This window comes from Antedon mediterranea, chromosome 3 (genome assembly GCF_964355755.1).
Source record: "Antedon mediterranea chromosome 3, ecAntMedi1.1, whole genome shotgun sequence".
NCBI classification, from domain to species: domain Eukaryota; kingdom Metazoa; phylum Echinodermata; class Crinoidea; order Comatulida; family Antedonidae; genus Antedon; species Antedon mediterranea.
The window spans coordinates 18,605,847-18,626,586 of record NC_092672.1 but is presented as its reverse complement, the minus strand read 5'-3'; the positions used below and the strand labels follow the sequence as shown (position 1 = coordinate 18,626,586).

General features: G+C 36.9%; 1 protein-coding gene across 2 annotated transcripts in view; it reads right to left on the bottom strand.

Moving 5' to 3' along the window:
• The window catches only part of LOC140044998 (zinc finger matrin-type protein 5-like), a 32,700-nt gene extending 12,454 nt beyond the window's left edge, over nt 1–20,246 (bottom strand). The window contains exons 1-4 of one of the 2 annotated variants that reach the window (XM_072089728.1): nt 19,810–20,246; nt 8,981–9,043; nt 4,445–4,516; nt 2,500–2,839 (exon numbers count right to left, since the gene is read on the bottom strand). In XM_072089728.1, coding sequence (XP_071945829.1) covers nt 2,523–2,839; nt 4,445–4,516; nt 8,981–9,043; nt 19,810–19,936 — 579 coding nt within the window. In that variant the 5' untranslated portion in view covers nt 19,937–20,246 and the 3' untranslated portion in view covers nt 2,500–2,522. Of the gene's footprint in view, nt 1–1,637; nt 2,840–4,444; nt 4,517–8,980; nt 9,044–19,809 lie in introns of those variants that run through there. The other variant, XM_072089727.1, reaches the window with a different exon arrangement.
• Nucleotides 20,247–20,740: the final 494 nt, after the last annotated feature.

Genomic DNA, 20,740 nt, shown 5'->3' with positions numbered 1-20,740 from the left:
TTGATTTAATTTTTCTTTTTAAGGCTGTGAACTCAATTTTTCATGGTAATTTTGAAGTGTACTTTCCTATTTCTGTTCCTCAATATCAATTGCGTTATCCTGCTTTATTTTCTATATCAAGAGGGAGGGTAAATATTACTAAAAATGGTTTTGTTAATCGTTTGCCTAAGTTATACCATTCACTATGTAAAATTGATGGATCTGTTGATATTTTTTTTGATTCCCTTGCTTGTTTCCGTCACAAGGTTTTGTCTAATGTCAGTAATATTTAAATGTTGTCTTGTTATCTGTTGATTTTTGCTTGTATATTATATGTTATATTTTACGACTTTCAGCCCTGTTAATGGTGACGTTTGGTCACTGTAGGGTGATGATGAAAAAAAATAAAAAAAAAAAAAAAAAAAAAAAAAAAAATAAAAAAAATAAAAATAAAAAATCTTTGCGAGTGAAGCGAGCATCACTCGGCTGGGGCCATAGGGGACGCCAAGGGCAGAAACGAAATAAGTCTACAGGACCAGCCCGCCATGGATGGTTGAGTGGAGCTAAGAAAATTGTGGAAAATAGTGCTTCTAGATCCCTGCAAAACATTGTAAAATGAAACGAAATTCTAGGTCTACAGGACCAGCCCGCGATTTCTTTTTTCGTACATAAGTTGGGGACCCCGTGTGAAAGATAGCCGAACTACTTCCTAAATATAACTAAACCTAACCCTCTTAATAATTTCTCTCTCACTATAAAGTAAAAGAAGTTGCTCATGGGAATCGAACCCCATACATCGACATGTAATGTCCATAATCTTATCCACTCGACTACACAGACGGCTCGACAGAAATCGTTTGCACTAGCGAATTGTAGTTAGCTTAATTCTTACGTTACACCTTATGGATATGGCTAATGAATATTCATGTGTATTTTGTGACGTTTCACGAGGGGTCCCCAACTTATGTACGAAAAGAAATATCGCGACCATGAGCCCAACATGGTTGGGGTGGAGCGAAGAACATTTTGAAAAATAGAGTTGCTAGGTTCCGGAAATTGGACTTATTATACTTTGAAACAAAATATATACCGGTAAGTCTCCAGAACCAGTCCTAATGGCTGGGACTGAGATATAAAAAAAAATGATAATGCACTGACTGTATTGTTCTTCGAAATGTATAAGTATCCATGACCAGATCTATAATTGGGGCTGAGCTTAGAAAATTTTGAAAACTAGAGCTATAGGTCTTCAAAAATTACACTTATACTTTAAAAATATCAGGCCATTTATTTGGAGGGGAATGCGTCCGCAAGCGTACACCATTTTCTGTCGGGGAAATCAGTTTTTTCCCAGATATGTATATGCGTGCGTACCATTTGGACTTTCGATGTACGATGAGATACAGTCAAAGTTTGCTTTAAACACATCGACCTACACTAGAATGTAGGCCTATATCACTTATCACGTATGCAAATTACCACACGAATATATTGCTTTGATCCCTTTGAAAACACTTATTTTGCATTGAACGGCATCTGAAATCGTGTTCTTCAACTTTATAAAGTTAAATGATGACAAAACATAATTCAACATACTTGGATCTAGGCACCAGAATCATACGCACTCTACATATGCACACATATTTCTTGTTACCATGTTCATCACGTTTCTAAATCATCTTTTATTTCTCTCTTATCAGGATGTACCTGAAGAATGTGCTACAAAACAACTAATTCTCTCCTCTTTCCAGTCTACCGAAGAACCAAATCAAGCGATCCAGCTTTGAGGATGGTCATTTTCACAAGACCCAAAACACATAAAACCCATTTTAAAAGATGTTGGCTCCAAATTCCTAAGAGGATTGTTTTTAAAATACTTCATTCCATAATCCGTATATCAATTTGTTTGCGATCTGCAATCATCACAAATAGATGTATATTCACCATACCACCGACTTCAAAGTCTTTGGGGTAACCAGTCATTATTTTTGCTGCTCCATTTCTTTGGAACCAACTCCCTAAACATGTTAAATCAGCAATTTCTAAATATCTAAGCTTAAGGCCTTTATCATCTGCTCCGACTCAGACTTTATTTACACATTTTTTTGGTCGATTTTCATTCATTAATTTTTTTAAATTCTTATAAATAAACCTGTATTGTAAATATAACAATACGTATTATTATATTTAGTATTAGATTTAAATATTTGTATCAAAGAGGAAAATCAGAGCGACATTTAAGGCAGAAACCAGAAATTGGAAATTACCACCTGTCTGCAAAGTCTGGTAAATAATAGCAAAGCTGTCCCCATGTTACAGAAAAAGATGATTTATTGGCAAGTATACTTTAGTGGTCGAGCTTTAATAGAAATTCAATTAGTATTTTACTTTTTTCTAAAAAGGTGTTTATTCAAATTTTTTAGTGTAATATGGTATCATGTATAATCAAATAAATACACCCTAGATATGAAGAAGCAGGGAGGGAGGCCTTTATTAAAATAAATATGGTACTACATTTACCACAAAACATTTGCTTGCAAATCTCATCCCCACTGTACTTCTCCAGAGCTCAAAACATCCTCCAATGTTGGTGGTATCACAGATGGTGGTAGTGATATCACTGCTTGTAATGAGGGAGGAAGTGACCAATTGGCTTTCAGTTTTTCTTTAATTTTGTTAACAATAGCAGTCTCAGTTTCTTCATTTTTTTCTGTTACAGAGGTTTGTTCATTCTCTCCTTTCACTTTTGTTCGTTTTGCTAACCACTGGTCAATATTCAGTTCATCACAGTCTACTTTACGTTTGGTCTCCTTGATCAGTTTTTTCTTTGCTTCTTCTTGATTTCGTTTTTCATGAATTTCTGTTGTAGAAAGCAAGATTTACCATTCAAAATGTGAACGCCAAAATGTTAAAATGATAATTGTGGTGTGTTTTTATATTGCTTTTGTTTGGAAATGACAATTTAAATTAATATAGTTTTTAGGCTATATGCATTATCATATATTGATTTTGTCAGAATCTTAATTTATTTATTCTTTCCTTAGCACTATTTTTTCCGTCAATTATCTTGATATCAGTTTCATCTAGCTAAGTTAATTTTTCTGAGTATATTTCTTATGGCCTGTAATCGATGTGGTTATATTTTCACGGTACGCAATAAAAAATTACGCGGTCTGCGTGCAATTTAACGAAATCACGTTTGTAAACATATCTTCACAAGCATGAATCATATAATTAAACCAAATTTGGTACTCATAAATTTCAGGTCATATTTCATCATATGGCAGTGTGTAGCGTGTATAACGCATGCGTACGCGCGCTTACAATTTTTTAAACTGTCAAAATTTATTTTTGATGAAATTAGAGTATGTTTCAGGCAATTTGCAAACAAAAATGCCATGAGTGCACAGATTTTTGCATGCGCACCGCGCATTATATGTTGATGCACACTCTTCTTGCCCGATTTCTGTTTTACAACCTTTCTTTAATATCATCACATTTGATTCAATTTTCAACTCAAAATTATACGAGCACTATAAAAGTGACAGGCTACGCATGTGTAAGGGTAAGTGACAGGCTACGCATGTGTAAGGGTAAGTGACAGGCTACGCATGTGTAAGGGTAAGTTAACAAAATGGTAAAAATATGCTAAATTTTAAAATAAATATAGATCGTCGAAATGCTCGGGAAACCCTATTCTGCATTTCATTTTCTTAAAGTGTATGTACAATATGTATGATTTATTATGAAATTAAGAGAAAAAAAAGTTGATTATAAAGTCATCATTAATTGCATATTAAATTTATAAAAAATTAATTTTGACAATCTTAGGCCGAAATAACAAACTTAACATTAACTTTCTTCCTTAAAATGTTCATATATTAAAGTTAAAAGTATATAGTATGACAGCGCATCCTTTTTTTTTTACATTTTTAAAGATGTCATCATAGTAAAACATTATAATTCATTGCGGTATGTAATAATCTATCAGCACCAGAATGGTTACTGCATACACGGAGGAATGTATCTATGGCTCAGTGGTCAGTAGCACTCGAGGTACCAAGATCGAGTCTCACCTTGGGAAACAAAACGAAAGCCGATTTAAAAAAAAAAGTGTATTGTTTGTTAAATTTTATTTTTTAATGTATACATTAATTACAGTACATGCCTGATTTATAATGAAATCTAGAGAAACTTAACGGAGGGATCTTTGATCAGGTTGTTCTTATTCAAGTGATTTTATGTGAAGTGATACCGGCTATTGTATTTGCGCTACCAAGATCCTATCTTTCATATACAGTATTATAAATAATTAAATATTACAAAATCAATATATTTTTTAACAAATCAATTATCTTTGTTTATTACATCAATGCATATAACCTATAATTCATCATGGTGACGAATTAAATCTAGTTCTATATTATTACCACAATAAAAATAATACAAATCCTCAAATACTTACGTCTTTGTAGGTCATTTAATCTTTCTTCATTTAAGTGGGAAAATCTACAATTAGGATGAAATTCACAGTGACCTGTTGAAAAAAAATATTTTGACTGCCAATATGTATTTATCAAGATTACAAAAATAACCACTGATGATATGCTTTATTAGACAAAAGAAAAAGCATATTAATAATTTATGTACTGTATTGTAACTATTAATAAAACAAACAAACAATGTGATATTAAATCAAGGGCAAATGTAGAAAACAAGAAAAGAACAAAAGAACAGGAACTTGATTGGAGATGAATGAAGAGATGGTGAGGAGTATCAAAAGCTTCAAAATTATCCATTGTTTAATTATTTTATTTACAGAAATTATGGTTAAGTGTTATGTTTTATCTTATTTTAACTGGGATTGTCAAATTAGCTAGTTTTACTTGTACTCTAGTAGCTAGATAAATTCTTGTATGCACCTTGAAGTCCAGAGAATTTGACTTGACTGGTTACACATTTTGAAAATGTGAAGAATAGGTTATTATTAAGACTAAACACCAATAGGTCCTTAAATCTCCACAACCACTGGTCACAGCGAGGTAATTTTGATCTCAAATTGATCGGAAAGTATACTCAGGGTATGTTCAGACTCAAGGCGTTAAGGTAGCAGCATTATCAACGCATGGCGTTAAATGCCAAGGTGTTCAGACACAACGATCAATATTCCAATGCCTTGCGTTTAAAACACTCTGATCCGGTCAAAGCAGATAGAACTATATGTATACATTCATGACAATGCATGAAATGAAAGTTTATATTGTGAAATTGTTTTTTTGTTATTTATATAATGTTACCTTTAACTATACTGATTACTTGTAGAATTGCATTTTACGGTAATTCAAAATAATTTAAAACATAATTATTACACAGACAATTATATTAATTGATTTATAAAAATATATCACTGACGCTAACTAACTGTTCTTTAAAAATCTATTTTGCTGTAGTATACTAGGGTACAGGTATTATATGTAGTTGTCTGCTATTGCTAATCGTGGTCGTGTCTTTTCATTGGTTAAGGTTGAAATCACTGATGCATCACTGGATTAGCGTTATTAAGTCTACCCTCTCCTGCTAGAGTTATTAATGCGACTGGCACGGCGTTCGTAACAGCTCCCAACACTAATCTGCGGCCTAGTTCAGACACAAAATATGTACGCCGCTTACAGATAACGTCACCTTAACGCTGTGAATCTGAACATACCATCAGTCTAATGGGACATTTTTTTAAAATGACCGGAAATACCATTTCTGACCTTTGATCCACAAACCAGGACATGTATGTATCTCCATAAATACTGTTCGAAATATACATTTTGTTATTTGTTACACATTTTGAAAAATGTTACAAAGGTAAAAGGGTCAGGGTCAAGGGTTATGAACAAATACAAAGTTGTCTCCTATCTTTTAACACTAGAGTAGCATGTCTGAAAATAATACTAAGTTGGGACCGTGATGGTTCTTGACCACATATCTATCTATATTTTTATTTTGGTAAAGATCTTGCAATAACTTTTTGAGTAATCCTGCTAACAAACAAACAGACACACACACACACAAGATCGACTATACCTTCTTGACGGAGGTAAATAAAAGCATCAGAAGCGTATTTTAAAATCATGTTATAAGTCACGATAAAATCATACAACACACTACAGTACACAACAGTGTTTTCAGGAAAGCTGGAAATAAATTGTACAATAGTATTGTAATGAAACTATGTATTGGCATTCAAAAATATGCAAAAGACAGTGTTGATTGTTGACAAGCAGATGATAGAATGAAGATCCATATGAAAAATTGGAGGAAGTGCAATTGTCTCTCAGGATAATGATATGTCATTGTTTTTGATCATTATACTGGCAGCACCTGGAGAGGATTCATTAATGGAACATGTGACAGTGTTACTTTTATTCAAACAAAGACAGAAACATTTCGTTACAAAAACATAAAGAGGAAAACCAATTATTCATGTATCAGTTGAGAAACGAATTATCATTATTGAAATTAGAGTATTTATACAAATAAACACCCGCTTTGAATAAAATCCCCCCTCCCCATAGATTATTATTTGGAATAAACGCTCACCCCATTTTAAACTAGGCGGCCCGGTGCTACAGCACTTTCCGACCACAATCCAGGGGCGGATATATGATTTCGATAAAGAGGGCGCACAGAGATAGTATCTGAGGCAATTTGACCAGTCGATTCTTGTCATATAATTATCTGAATATAGTCGGTTTTATAGACCATATTTAATATACGAAACGAAACGCCAATAGCCTAAAGCATGTTTTCCGGTTAACGAAACGTTACGACTAGTTGCGTTAAACTTTCAAATCGTTAAAGAGCCAGACCGCGAATATTTATACATTTTGACGCGATCGTTCATAGTTTCTTGGTTCTCTTGGGATGTGAAGTATTACAAAACCAAGGCCGCCACGCATGAAAATTGACAGATTTGTTATGCTTCAACCCAGTCTAGGACATGCTTTCACTGATATCTTACATTAGGCTTTACACTAAAGACAAACATTAAATTAAATTGTTTTTATATTGTAATTTAGTTTTACTTAACACTTGTTATTTGAAATATCAGACTTTAAAAGAGTACAAAAAAGGTGAAAAACATTCTCGAGTTGTAAAAATTTAAGAATTTTCAGCGCATACGTATTTTTTCACAAACTATAATGACGTAATTTATGAACCATTTGATTGGTCAGTTTTAACGATCGTAACAAAGTAAACAAAATTGAAGATTTTAACAATTTTTTATGTTGATTTGTACCCCCTTTTCCAGTAAAATCGTTGATAAAATTGTATGTAAAATGGCTGCATAATATATATATAATTACAAAAGGGGGGTTGGGGCATTCACCTGCTGCGCTTCGGTGATGGTATATTAAGTCTCTCTTTTAGGTGCGAAACTGCAATAGCGCCGGCTAAAGAAAGAATTACAAAAATCTGAGTTTTCGAAATATAGGATCTAAAACATCGTCTAAAATGATCGTTTTTAGTCATGAACTATGACATATAAACAAATGCGTCCTCAGACGACAATTACATTTTTTAACATTTATTATATTTCATATTTATTTTATACATATCAACATTGGAAATATCAATAAAATGTACATATTATTAAATGTTTATAAAATATGTACCTGTAAAGTTGTTTATTTCATTATGACAAATTCATTGCTCTAAATTTGTGTAATAACGATCAGTACACACGAGAGAAAACCTTCCGCCGTGAATGATTCGCGTCCAACCAATCAAATATCCAGAACCTAAATCATTTAACAATAAATGGATATTCTTTATGGTATGTGTGCTTTTTCTCTACAAAATGTGAATAAGAAAGGCCTCATATTTTTTGGCACTTATAATAAATATTTCTCTGAAAAAAAATCACATGGCATGTGGACAGTGGAACTATTATCTTCGCGTAGGAAGAGAAACAAATCTCAGGTCATGAGAGGCTCAACTACAAAAGCAAGGTTGAATAGGGTTAGGTCACTGGATTGTTCAAAGGTTTTTGAGTAAACAATCTAGCGTGTACGACTGTACGCACTATACTGTATGTAAATATTAACCATGCATTTGTTACATGTTTGGTTCGATGTAAATGGAAATATAAAATATTTGATCTGATGGAATGATATGTAAATGTAAACAAACACTGATGGAATGATATGTAAATGTAAACAAACACTGATGGAATGATATGTAAATGTAAATAAACACTGATGGAATGATATGTAAACGTAAACAAACACTGATGGAATGATATGTAAATGTAAACAAACACTGATGGAATATGTAAATGTAAACAAATACTGATGGAATGATATGTAAATGTAAACAAACACTGATGGAATGATATGTAAATGTAAACAAACACTGATGGAATGATGTGTAAATGTAAACAAACACTGATGGAATGATATGTAATTGTAAACAAACACTGATGGAATGATATGTAAATGTAAACAAACACTGATGGAATAATATGTAAATGTAAACAAACACTGATGGAATGATATGTAAATGTAAACAAACACTGATGGAATGATATGTAAATGTAAACAAACACTGATGGAATGATATGTAAATCAGGGGGATTACCACCTATCTGATAGGACAGTGATTAATTCACTAATTGGTTATCCTTGGCCACATTGCCTAAAGACATAAAATAAAAATAAAAAATAAATGTAAACAAACACTCAAAAAAATTATGTTCACGGTTTAATTATTTTCAGAATAAAAAAATAAAAATGTTTTGTTTTTTTATATTTTAGCCAAATTGCCAAGGATAACCATAAGCGAAATCACTATCCTTCTTTAAGGTGGCAATCCCTTTCACAAGACAAATATACACAAGATGCTCTACATAAACAAAGTCTTATAATACAAGTCTTTGTGTTTACCAGTTGGAAAATGATCGCGTCAATGACAATGAAATACACTCTCGGTATCCCTACTAATAGCCTACCTGTTTGGTGAAATTTTCTGCAGGGTTTCTTTGCGGATTCCTCAACTAGAATTGTTTCAGGATCTATAAATAAATAGAAAAAGAGAGAAAGTGAATCTATTCTAGCCAAGGCCTAGTAATAGTTGGCTACACACACAAGTCTTAGTAAAACCCACCTGGAGCACCTGAAAGGCCCGGTAGGGGTCCTACTAAAACCCACCCAGTGCGCCTGTAAGGCCCGGTAGGGGTCCTACTAAAACCCACCCAGAGCGGCTGAAAGGCACGGTAGGAGGTTCTACTAAAACCCACCCAGAGCGCCTGAAAGGCCAGGTAGGGGTCCTACTAAAACCCACCCAGAGCGCCTGAAAGGCCAGGTAGGGGTCCTACTAAAACCCACCCAGTGCGCCTGTAAGGCCCGGTAGGGGTCCTACTAAAACCCACCCAGAGCGGCTGAAAGGCACGGTAGGAGGTTCTACTAAAACCCACCCAGAGCGCCTGAAAGGCCAGGTAGGGTCCTACTAAAACCCACCCAGAGCGCCTGAAAAGCCAGGTAGGGGTCCTACTAAAACCCACCCAGAGCGCCTGAAAGGCCAGGTAGGGTCCTACTAAAACCCACCCAGAGCGGCTGAAAGGCCAGGTAGGGGTCCTACTAAAACCCACCCAGAGCGGCTGAAAGGCCAGGTAGGGGTCCTACTAAAACCCACCCAGAGCGGCTGAAAGGCCAGGTAGGGGTCCTACTAAAACCCACCCAGAGCGGCTGAAAGGCCAGGTAGGGGTCCTACTAAAACCCACCCAGAGCGCCTGAAAGGCCAGGTAGGGTCCTACTAAAACCCACCCAGTGCGCCTGAAAGGCCAGGTAGGGGTCCTACTAAAACCCACCCAGAGCGGCTGAAAGGCCAGGTAGGGGTCCTACTAAAACCCACCCAGAGCGGCTGAAAGGCCAGGTAGGGGTCCTACTAAAACCCACCCAGAGCGGCTGAAAGGCCAGGTAGGGGTCCTACTAAAACCCACACAGAGCGGCTGAAAGGCCAGGTAGGGTCCTACTAAAACCCACCCAGAGCGGCTGAAAGGCCAGGTAGGGGTCCTACTAAAACCCACCCAGAGCGGCTGAAAGGCCAGGTAGGGGTCCTACTAAAACCCACCCAGAGCGGCTGAAAGGCCAGGTAGGGTCCTACTAAAACCCACCCAGAGCGGCTGAAAGGCCAGGTAGAGGTTCTACTAAAACCCACCCAGAGCGGCTGAAAGGCCAGGTAGGGGTCCTACTAAAACCCACCCAGAGCGCCTGAAAGGCCAGGTAGGGTTCTACTAAAACCCACCCAGAGCGCCTGAAAGGCCAGGTAGGGGTCCTACTAAAACCCACCCAGAGCGGCTGAAAGGCCAGGTAGGGGTCCTACTAAAACCCACCCAGAGCGCCTGAAAGGCCAGGTAGGGTTCTACTAAAACCCACCCAGAGCGCCTGAAAGGCCAGGTAGGGGTCCTACTAAAACCCACCCAGAGCGCCTGAAAGGCCAGGTAGGGTTCTACTAAAACCCACCCAGAGCGCCTGAAAGGCCAGGTAGGGGTCCTACTAAAACCCACCCAGAGCGGCTGAAAGGCCAGGTAGGGGTCCTACTAAAACCCACCCAGAGCGGCTGAAAGGCCAGGTAGGGGTCCTACTAAAACCCACCCAGAGCGGCTGAAAGGCCAGGTAGGGGTCCTACTAAAACCCACCCAGAGCGGCTGAAAGGCCAGGTAGGGGTCCTACTAAAACCCACCCAGAGCGCCTGAAAGGCCAGGTAGGGTCCTACTAAAACCCACCCAGAGCGCCTGAAAGGCCAGGTAGGGGTCCTACTAAAACCCACCCAGAGCGCCTGAAAGGCCAGGTAGGGGTCCTACTAAAACCCACCCAGAGCGGCTGAAAGGCCAGGTAGGGTCCTACTAAAACCCACCCAGTGCGCCTGAAAGGCCAGGTAGGGGTCCTACTAAAACCCACCCAGAGCGGCTGAAAGGCCAGGTAGGGGTCCTACTAAAACCCACCCAGAGCGGCTGAAAGGCCAGGTAGGGGTCCTACTAAAACCCACCCAGAGCGGCTGAAAGGCCAGGTAGGGGTCCTACTAAAACCCACCCAGAGCGGCTGAAAGGCCAGGTAGGGTCCTACTAAAACCCACCCAGAGCGGCTGAAAGGCCAGGTAGGGGTCCTACTAAAACCCACCCAGAGCGGCTGAAAGGCCAGGTAGGGTCCTACTAAAACCCACCCAGAGCGGCTGAAAGGCCAGGTAGGGGTCCTACTAAAACCCACCCAGAGCGGCTGAAAGGCCAGGTAGGGGTCCTACTAAAACCCACCCAGAGCGGCTGAAAGGCCAGGTAGGGGTTCTACTAAAACCCACCCAGAGCGGCTGAAAGGCCAGGTAGGGGTCCTACTAAAACCCACCCAGAGCGGCTAAAAGGCCAGGTAGGGGTCCTACTAAAACCCACCCAGAGCGGCTGAAAGGCCAGGTAGGGGTCCTACTAAAACCCACCCAGAGCGGCTGAAAGGCCAGGTAGAGGTTCTACTAAAACCCACCCAGTGCGCCTGAAAGGCCAGGTAGAGGTTCTACTAAAACCCACCCAGAGCGGCTGAAAGGCCAGGTAGGGTTCTACTAAAACCCACCCACGAATCTCCTACGGTAACTGTTAAATCGTTATATCTCATTTACATGTACAGTACTATAGAATCTTTATACAGTAATATTGCATTATTAATTTACGTACTGTACAGTACAGTAATCTCCTACGGTACTGTATATATATATATCTACTGTAGTTAGGGCAGTTTTTAAAAGTTGTTCGAAAAAAAATTAAAGCATATATGTTACAAAAATATTTGTTATTCATTCAAATAAAAAAATGAAATTTTAGCCAAAAAAATGAGATCATTTTTCAAATTTTTGTAAAATAATGAATCAAATGACTTTTAATAAAAATCAATGCGTCGTATGATTCATCAGCTTTGAATTGAGCCTAATTCCCAAAGAATTGATGCATTTCAAATACTGTGCCATAAAGATATTGGTATACCATATTTTCCGGAGAATAGGTCGACCCCAAGTATAAGTTGACCCCCAACTTTGCCCTAGAATATCGTTGATTTTGGTATTACCTGAATATAAGTCGACCCCCAAAATCAGCTAATAACACAACTTACTTTGAAGTTCAAAGAGGGCTAGAAATGTATGAAATGTGGTTGTTTGTTTATATTATTAAGATGTAATCAATAATATTTATAAGACAATCTATTATTATTATATGTATCACGACTTCGCCGCAGTCTTTCGCCAGCCTATAATAAATGACAGCGATGTAGCGTTACAGTACTTGCCATCAGCGATGTTTTTTCGCGTCACTCGAATAAATTAAAACGAGTTTTCCGTTAGGAGGCTTACCTCTGCCAAGGAGGTATATGTAATCGGTAGCGTGTGTTTGTTTGTTACTTGGCAAAAAAGAATTTTGCCAAGTATAGTATTCACTTTGTTTGTTTGTTTGTTAGCACGATAGCGCCTACAGTTTTCAAGTTATCCTGAATTTTTGGGTGTAGATAGGTATATACTTTCAGACCATGCCTATTGAAAATCAACAACATTGGTTTATTAATAACTTCACAAATAACAAAAATGATATTATTTTCAGACCGGCTATTGTTAAAAGATAGGACAGAATTTTTCAAAAGCCGGCGAGCAGTCTTAAAGTAACAAGTAAACTGAAATTGCATTTTCTCGAGAACTACTTGTGCAAAAAAACTTCATTTTTTAACAAGAGGCAAGAGTTATAAATTGTGATTTGTAATTTTAAAACATAATTTGATTTAATGTGCACGTTTTTTGATGAGAGTAGTGTAAAAAACCTATTTCTTTTCAAATTCACTCGTTTGATTTTCGCGTTGCTGTTCTATTGTTGGTCAACTGAAGCTATTGTTAATTGAAAGGCTTGTTACATAACCATTACACCAAACTCGCATACACATGCTTGTAATGAAATTAGCCTAAATCACAAACAGCATTAAGACTAAAAATATATATTTTTTTTTTTACCGGAGAAATCTTATGTAGGAGAATTTTACAGTATTTTATTTTTTTATTTTATTCAATTTCCAGGTAACATACAAAAATCATAAACAAGGTACGGCATCATTCAACAAAACAGAACAAAAGTACTATCAGCACCTGCAGGTAACCAAAAGTGGATCAGTTCAAAAGAACTACACTGTCGAGTGGCTTTCCCAACTAATAGTAGGTGGAGGTATGCACTCTCGGAGTGGCTTTCTAGTTAATATTGTACAGGCGAGTAGTTGTAAATCGCGTTATCTGTAAATGTACACGTGCCCGTCTAAGGAGAATTTATTTTATGAATAGACATGCGCAGTAATTCTAATTACGAACAAACAAACAAACTGCGCATGTGTATAGATGAAAATATCGCGCAATAACAAACATGCTGCATGGACATTCCAACGTCGTGTAGTTCGTTTGTGGTGTGTGTTACGATGTTTTCGCGAGTGAATACGAAGCATATAAAACACAAACGAAAATTATTTATTCTTAATTATCTTAAAAGCGTAATATAAACATCAAAATGAGTCTTTGTGATATATTAATATTTTATTGACCAGTACTTGTTGGAGTTGTATTATTTTGTACAATGTAGGTATTAAATTGAAAACTTCTGTGAGTGATTGATGATTATAGGCCACTGACCTTGCTAGCTAGGCCTTGACAGCTGACGGCTTTTGAACAAATGTTTTCGGCCTGATTTTTTTTTTAAATCGCATGGTCGGAGTATAAGTCGACCCCTCGATTTTGCAATTAAAACTTTCCCACAAAGGGCCTGTTTCTGCTGCATAAAAAATAACCGGTTAAAATCGGTGTGCATAAATTAAAATCGGTGTGAATAAATTAACTCCATTTTCTTGGCAGCAGAAACAGGACAAATTTGTGGTAACCGGTTAAAAGGCAGCGCAAAATAACCGGTTAAAAACACCAATTTAAATCAGTGTTAGAACGCCGTTTAACCGGTTATCGCTGAGCAATTCTTAGCTGCAACACGAAATAACGGTTATTTGATTGACAGTTGTGACCCCGGGTCAGATACCGTCGCATACGATGTGTGTTTTCCTCGTGGTTTTGACAGTCGAACGAAGAAGTGAACATGTATGTGGATGAATGAAATCACAAGATATGTTATTCAGTTGTGGGGGGAGAGAAAGTACAGGGAATGATGGAAGGCAATAGAAAAGAATCACAGATAATAAATAAGAGCATTTTTGCAAAAGTAAAATAGAAATTTGGGGTGGAGTTCCGGGGACTACCCAAGCTAAGCAATTTGAGGCGTTATTAGGTACACGCTCGCGAAGGGTATGGATGGGCCTATAAAAACACCAAAACGGAAAAAAAAGGGACTCAGAATGTTGCAAATACCTACCAAGCGAGAGTAGATAATGGTTAATTAATTATGAAAACCCAAATTTTATAGCAAAAATCATCCAAATTTATGTTATAAACGATGAATTTAGCAACAAAAACTTAATCCAAACGAGCGTATTTATGGCACGGCCTTAGTGCCTTTCATAGGAGAACAATGAACAATCTTACTTTGATCGTTTTACATATAATTTTTTTAGAAAAACATCACATCGACCGAAAACAAAGGTTATCAGAGCCTTTGATAATATATTAAATATGATTTTATTAAGCATAGAAATGTGTTATTATGTTAGTACATACTGTAAATATACGAAACAATGTTTAATACTCATTATTCTATTAAAGGCACTATGTGCGTGCGATATTCTATGACTTGGATACTCTCGTTTGATTTAAGTTTTTGTGGCTAAACTCGTCGTTTTTAACATAAATTCGGACGATTTTTGCTATAAAAGTTGGGGTTTCATAATTAATTAACAATTATCTACTCTCGTTTGGTAGGTATTGCAACATTCTGAGTCTCGTTTTTGTTTCCGTTTGGTTTTTTGTAGGACCGGGCTCGCGAAAGACAACAGTCGTTCACGTGGGAAGGGCCGGCCGTGTGTCATCGCCTTTGTTGAGGAATTAGGCTAGATAAAAATTATCCTAGGCGATCGGGCGCTGCACGACCCTCCCCGTGTTATTGAAGACGCCATGAGAATTAATTTTATTAACGATGGTAAGTAGGCTTTACAAAAAACAAAACTTGTAGACAACATTTTATTATGTTAACATGTTTAAGATGGCGATATCACACACGTGTGTACTGACGTCGATGTAAACAAACAGCCAACTTACTACTTCCGTCTGAGTGTATTGCATTTTGGGTAATGATGACGTTTTGCTCGACGACCACCCATAGATTTAACCGGTTATTTCGGAGCACAAATTGAGCAGAAACACGGTCTTGTTATTGTTATCTATTTTTAATCTATTTTAAAATAACCGGTTAAATTGCGTTATGCAGCAGAAACAGACCCAAAGTCTCGACCTATACTCCGGAAAATACAGTAATTACATGAAAAAATATTGACATCTGACCCAAAAGTGCATCACAAGAACCACTTAAGAATTGGGTTTTCAGATGTACCAAAGTATGTCCATGTTAAGTTACTGACTATACTGTAGGTATAAACCTACATTGTTTGGTTCAGATTGGATGTCAGTTATTAAGCTCGACTGGAAAAACATAACACAAAACCTAAATGTGAAATCCAATGATGATATTAACGATTATAAATGTATGATAAATGATAGTACTGTAGTAGTAACTCAGAGTTAAATGCGTTACGGTATTTGACAAATATACCAACATATTTGAATATTCATATGAATGTACAGTATGAAATATGAGCTAGCTCACATAAACTAAGAAAATGTCACCCCTGTCTATATGAAAGCAAGGTTTGTCTTTTACGCAACAAATTGAAAGTTAAAAAGGAGTTAAATAAGGAAAAATAAGGCAATAGATAGTGTAATACACAAAGTAAAACAAAGTGAATGGGCAACACCGATGGCAGGCCCGGGGTTTTTTATGGTTCGAGCAACCCCGCTCCCCCTTTACTGTACAGTGAACCTCCCTTAAACGACTCTGAAAATCCTCCAAATATGTGCCCCAATTCGTAAATTTAACAATTCGTAAACTTGTTCGTGAATAACTCATACTGTACCTTTCTTTCCTGTAAGAGCGTATGTCAAGCGATACATGTCTGTAAATTTCTAAGAGTTGGAAATGAATTGCCGATTTTTATGTGAAAAATAAATACGAATTTTTATGGGGCACGAACGATTTGTACAAAGGACACCTCCAGACAACCGCGTACCTATTGTTTAGATCACTGGCAGTCAGCATGCATAAAGTATATAGCCTTGCAACGTACATCAAAAAAATGAAATGCTGCAGTTACCAGCACATTCAGTTCAATCTGTATTTTATTACATGACTGTATTTAAATTGTTATTTAAGTCCGAGGAGGTAAAGAAAACCTATTCAAAGAACAACAATCAAAGATTAAAGCACAGATCTAATGATGGATTATTAGGCCAACAGGGCTGCAAATTAAGGGGTATTTGGTCGCATTTGCGACCTAATTTTTCTGTTTGCGACTAAAGCAACAGAATAGGTCGCGCATAGCGCGACAAGATCGTCTGCTTGTGCGAGTTGTTTCAAATTGAAGTCAGGTGTGTTTTCCCTATTTAACTGTGTTGTAATTTAATCTCTCTCTACTCTACGGAAGGCTCAGGAGTTTCCACTAGTCACCGCCGCCGCAAAGGAGTCAGGTTCATTCAAGCGTACAAAGCCCCTAAACATTTTACACTCGTTGTGATTGGAAGTTCGTCCATTTATTGTATGCTGCCTTACCCAATCACACAAAAGGACACCAAATACACAGCACAGTGTGACGCGCGGACAACACAAACCTCGTGGAAAATCACCTCCGTTTTAAAGAAGGAATATAAAAAAACAATTGTACCGCCGTACACAGAAGTTAGCCAGGGCGGGCGCGGCAGATACTAAGGATTGTCGCCGCGCAGCCATCAGCATTTTTTAGGCAGTATAATGGTTATATCATGATTACTAAATAATGTAATTAATGATATATATAATAAATTCATTATATAGATTAAACAGCAGTATTGTTTTTTATTTAATACTTTATTCCAGATTCTGATTAATATCGAAAATTATATATCAGAGAAAATACCGCAGCTTTTCCTACGAAGTAGCTTCGTAGATAAAACAGGCTACGTTGTTGGCTTTGTAGGTTACATTGTTTGGCTTCGTTAGTAACCTCAATAAACAACCTCACGATGTTCTATAGTAAGTAACAAGGTGTGAAAATTATTATTTAATGTGTTAATTTTGACTGGCGGAAGAGGACCAATTTGTACATTACTAAGAAATATATAATATAATATTTTTTATTCGTAAATGTTTCATTCGTGTGTGTTTTTTTACTCTCAACAACGGTGAATATAAATTTCCTACAATGTAAACGTATACGAGACACGATCCAACACAATGAACTATGCCAACTAATAAAAATAATATATCGAACGTCCAGTCGATCCAAAAACATGCAAACAAAAAGATCGTAAACAATTCATTCTAAATATAGCCCAATATAGTATCAGAACGTTCAATCGGTCGCTCAAAAAGACTGCCGACAGAAGACCGTAATTAATACAGACCTAGTTTTTTGGTCACATGTCATGAAACGCGATACTCTGTTTTACCACGTGGCTACAAAACAGAGTACTTGTACCTGAATTTTGCGTCACATGAAACATAATACAGCTCTATTCAGATTCAGATAATATTTATTTAGATAATAATGAATGAATATATACAAAATAGAAAAAAGATATTAAAGTGAACATAGATAAAGCAGTAATTGGTAGTCATTATTATCATGGATCCCTTCTAGAAGTTCCCTCTATAAACTGTTCCCACAATTCGCACGTTTTTCCCCTCCAAATTCTGGTCGGGCCTTTTATCGTAATAATAATTTACAAAGGCCTATGTTAAATCTTAACATGGAATATATATTTATTTTGCATATATTTTGTTTGCGTCCTAGCCAAGGTGTTGTTGTTTTTATAATTCGCTAAACCAAGGTAGGATTGAATGGCCGGATTGAATCATGTAGGCCGCCGAAACTCTCTCTGCGTGAGTTGAGGGCCTCGGGCCCGATGTCGTCTCGTCAGCGGATTTCCTGCCAAATTAGGACAACCGATGTGTAGGGCGGCTACAAAAATTAACGTCTTCTAGGATTTTAATTAGCCAACAAATACATGTTTGTTTCCATTGATCATGCTCCTAAAGGCGATGACATTGGTGTATCGACGCGTAGATATTATCATAAACAATACATTGTAGGCAACGAACAATACTTTGTAAATTGCAGGATACGTTTAGAGAACAATGACCTACGGTCTATTTACGCGTAGGCTACGAAAGGTTACGCGTATACAAAGCAGTAATTTCTTTCCGTACCGTAAAAAGAATAAATCTTGCGTGAATATAAGTGGCGCATCAGGACCAGTGCCTAAAATGTGCATAACCCAATTTATGTGCTCAGAAATCGATTGAAACAACCTATAATTACTTATTTTTTTATTTTTATACCCCCCCCCCCCAACTAAACTAAAAACGGATCTGCGCGGATGGGGTTTGAGGGAAGGGGGTTGTTGTCGATGAAAAGGTACTAAAAAAATTGGTGGTGCTACCAAAAATTATTATGAGCCATCATACAAATTTGATAGTGCTACCAAGTAAAAAAGTTAATTTGCAGCCCTGGCCAAGTTTTATGGAACGCCAAATGCTAACTTTCGCCGGTGCTCGTTCTATTTATATTAGGGATAACGATGTACATTCAAAAGTTTATATATCATGGTTTTTAGTATATATTATTAAATATTATAATTAAAGAAATAATTATGAAAATCTGGCTTGTATGTAGATTCCAAAATATAAAACATCACCGAAATTGATCGTTTTTAGCCAAAAATGACGTAAACATGTTGCCCCTCAGTCGGCAGGTGTATGAACTAGGCCTACTCCATTTTTCGGTAAAATAATTACATAAAATCACGTTTTTTAGTAAAATTATTTTGTGTATTAACATTGTAAAATTCAATAAAATATGATATTAAAAGATTAGTAAATAAAAAATAATATTTATTTAACCTCATTCGAAGCATGTTAATACTCTATTAATTACGGTAGTCCTGAGAGACAACGTGACTTTACGTGGTAGGCCTACACTGGAGAAAAATTATGAGTGCACTGAATTTTTTCCTCGAAAGATTAAAAACAATTAAATTATTAAATATTACCTTTACCTTTACTTTCCTTTGCTGTGTTGTTAATTGTAATATGTAATTATATATTATTTATTTTCATGACACAATAAACCAAGACCATGAACTTTGTACTAGGCCTAGGTCCTGCCTACTAGACTAGGTAGGACACCACCCTAATCACTACGCAAAATGTCGTAAAAGACGCATGCACTGGGCGTTTCATAGAAATCACCGGCGGCTCAACTTGTCGGCGGCCCAACCGGTCATATCCCCCCAATGATGGCGCACACACATATCGTTCCACATAGATTACTGTTATTGTCAATTGAACTGGCGGCCGCTTTGGTTGGCGGCCATTTCGACCGGTTTGGGCACAGGTTGACCAATACCCAGCCTAGCCTAGGGCCTAGGCTATACTTACTAACTAGGGCCTACTACTACTAGCCTAGGCCTAGCTAGTTAACTAGCACCGGTAATAGGCTAGTATTGTATACTCTCTCTAGCTAGGCCCTAGGCTATATAGGCTAGCTATTAGCCTAGGCCTAGTAGGCCTCTATATTCTAGGCTTACCTTTGAATGAATCATAATGAAGCTTCATCATCCGTTTATGTTGAACTCCATTAATGTGTTTCTTTCTATTTTGAGCATTATCAGTAAATGATCTCTGGCAATAGTCACAGTAGTAAGTTCTTGCCATGTTTCTCACAATGCTATGTGTATCACAACAACGAATATCACAGAAGAAAAGCTGTGGTCGCGCGGCTAAAGATCCAGGGAGAGAGGCTAATAATACTATATATAGTGGAGTCTGTTAGGGATATTTTGGTTCACTTTTTTCCAAAAGCATCAAATTTGGTATACAGGTTGCCCACCCTATACAAATTAAATTTTTGATGGGCGCCAAGCAAAATGACCCCTTGGGTCACCTAATTTGCATAATTTTAAATGGCGGACACTTTCGCTTAAACAGTCTATATCTCTGAAACTACTGGTCATAGAGAGTTGATTTTTAGCTCAAAATATTCAGAACATAAACATTCCTATTTACTCTAATGAAGTATTTTTGAAAAAAATGACCGGAAGTACCAGTTTTAACCTTTGACCCATATTTTAAGGCATTGCCATATCTCAGTAAATAGTTGTCACAGACAGTTTATTTAAGTGTCAAATTGTTCAGAATATATATGTTACTATTTAGTTTTAATGAAACATTTTATCCAAAAATGACCGGAAGTACTCAGTTTTGCCTTTGACCGTTACGGTGTAATTACCAACCTTGTTACGGTTAATATATTTTGATATCCATAAAACTACTTGTCATAGAGAGTTAATGTTGGTGTCAAAATGCTCAGAACATAAACATTTCTATTTACTATAATAAAGTTTTTTCTAAAATAATGACCAGAAATACCATATTTGACCTTTGACCTGTTTTTTTTCAGGCAAATTGCTATATCTCATTATTGGGTTGGCGTGGAAAGTTCATTTTGGTGTCAGATTG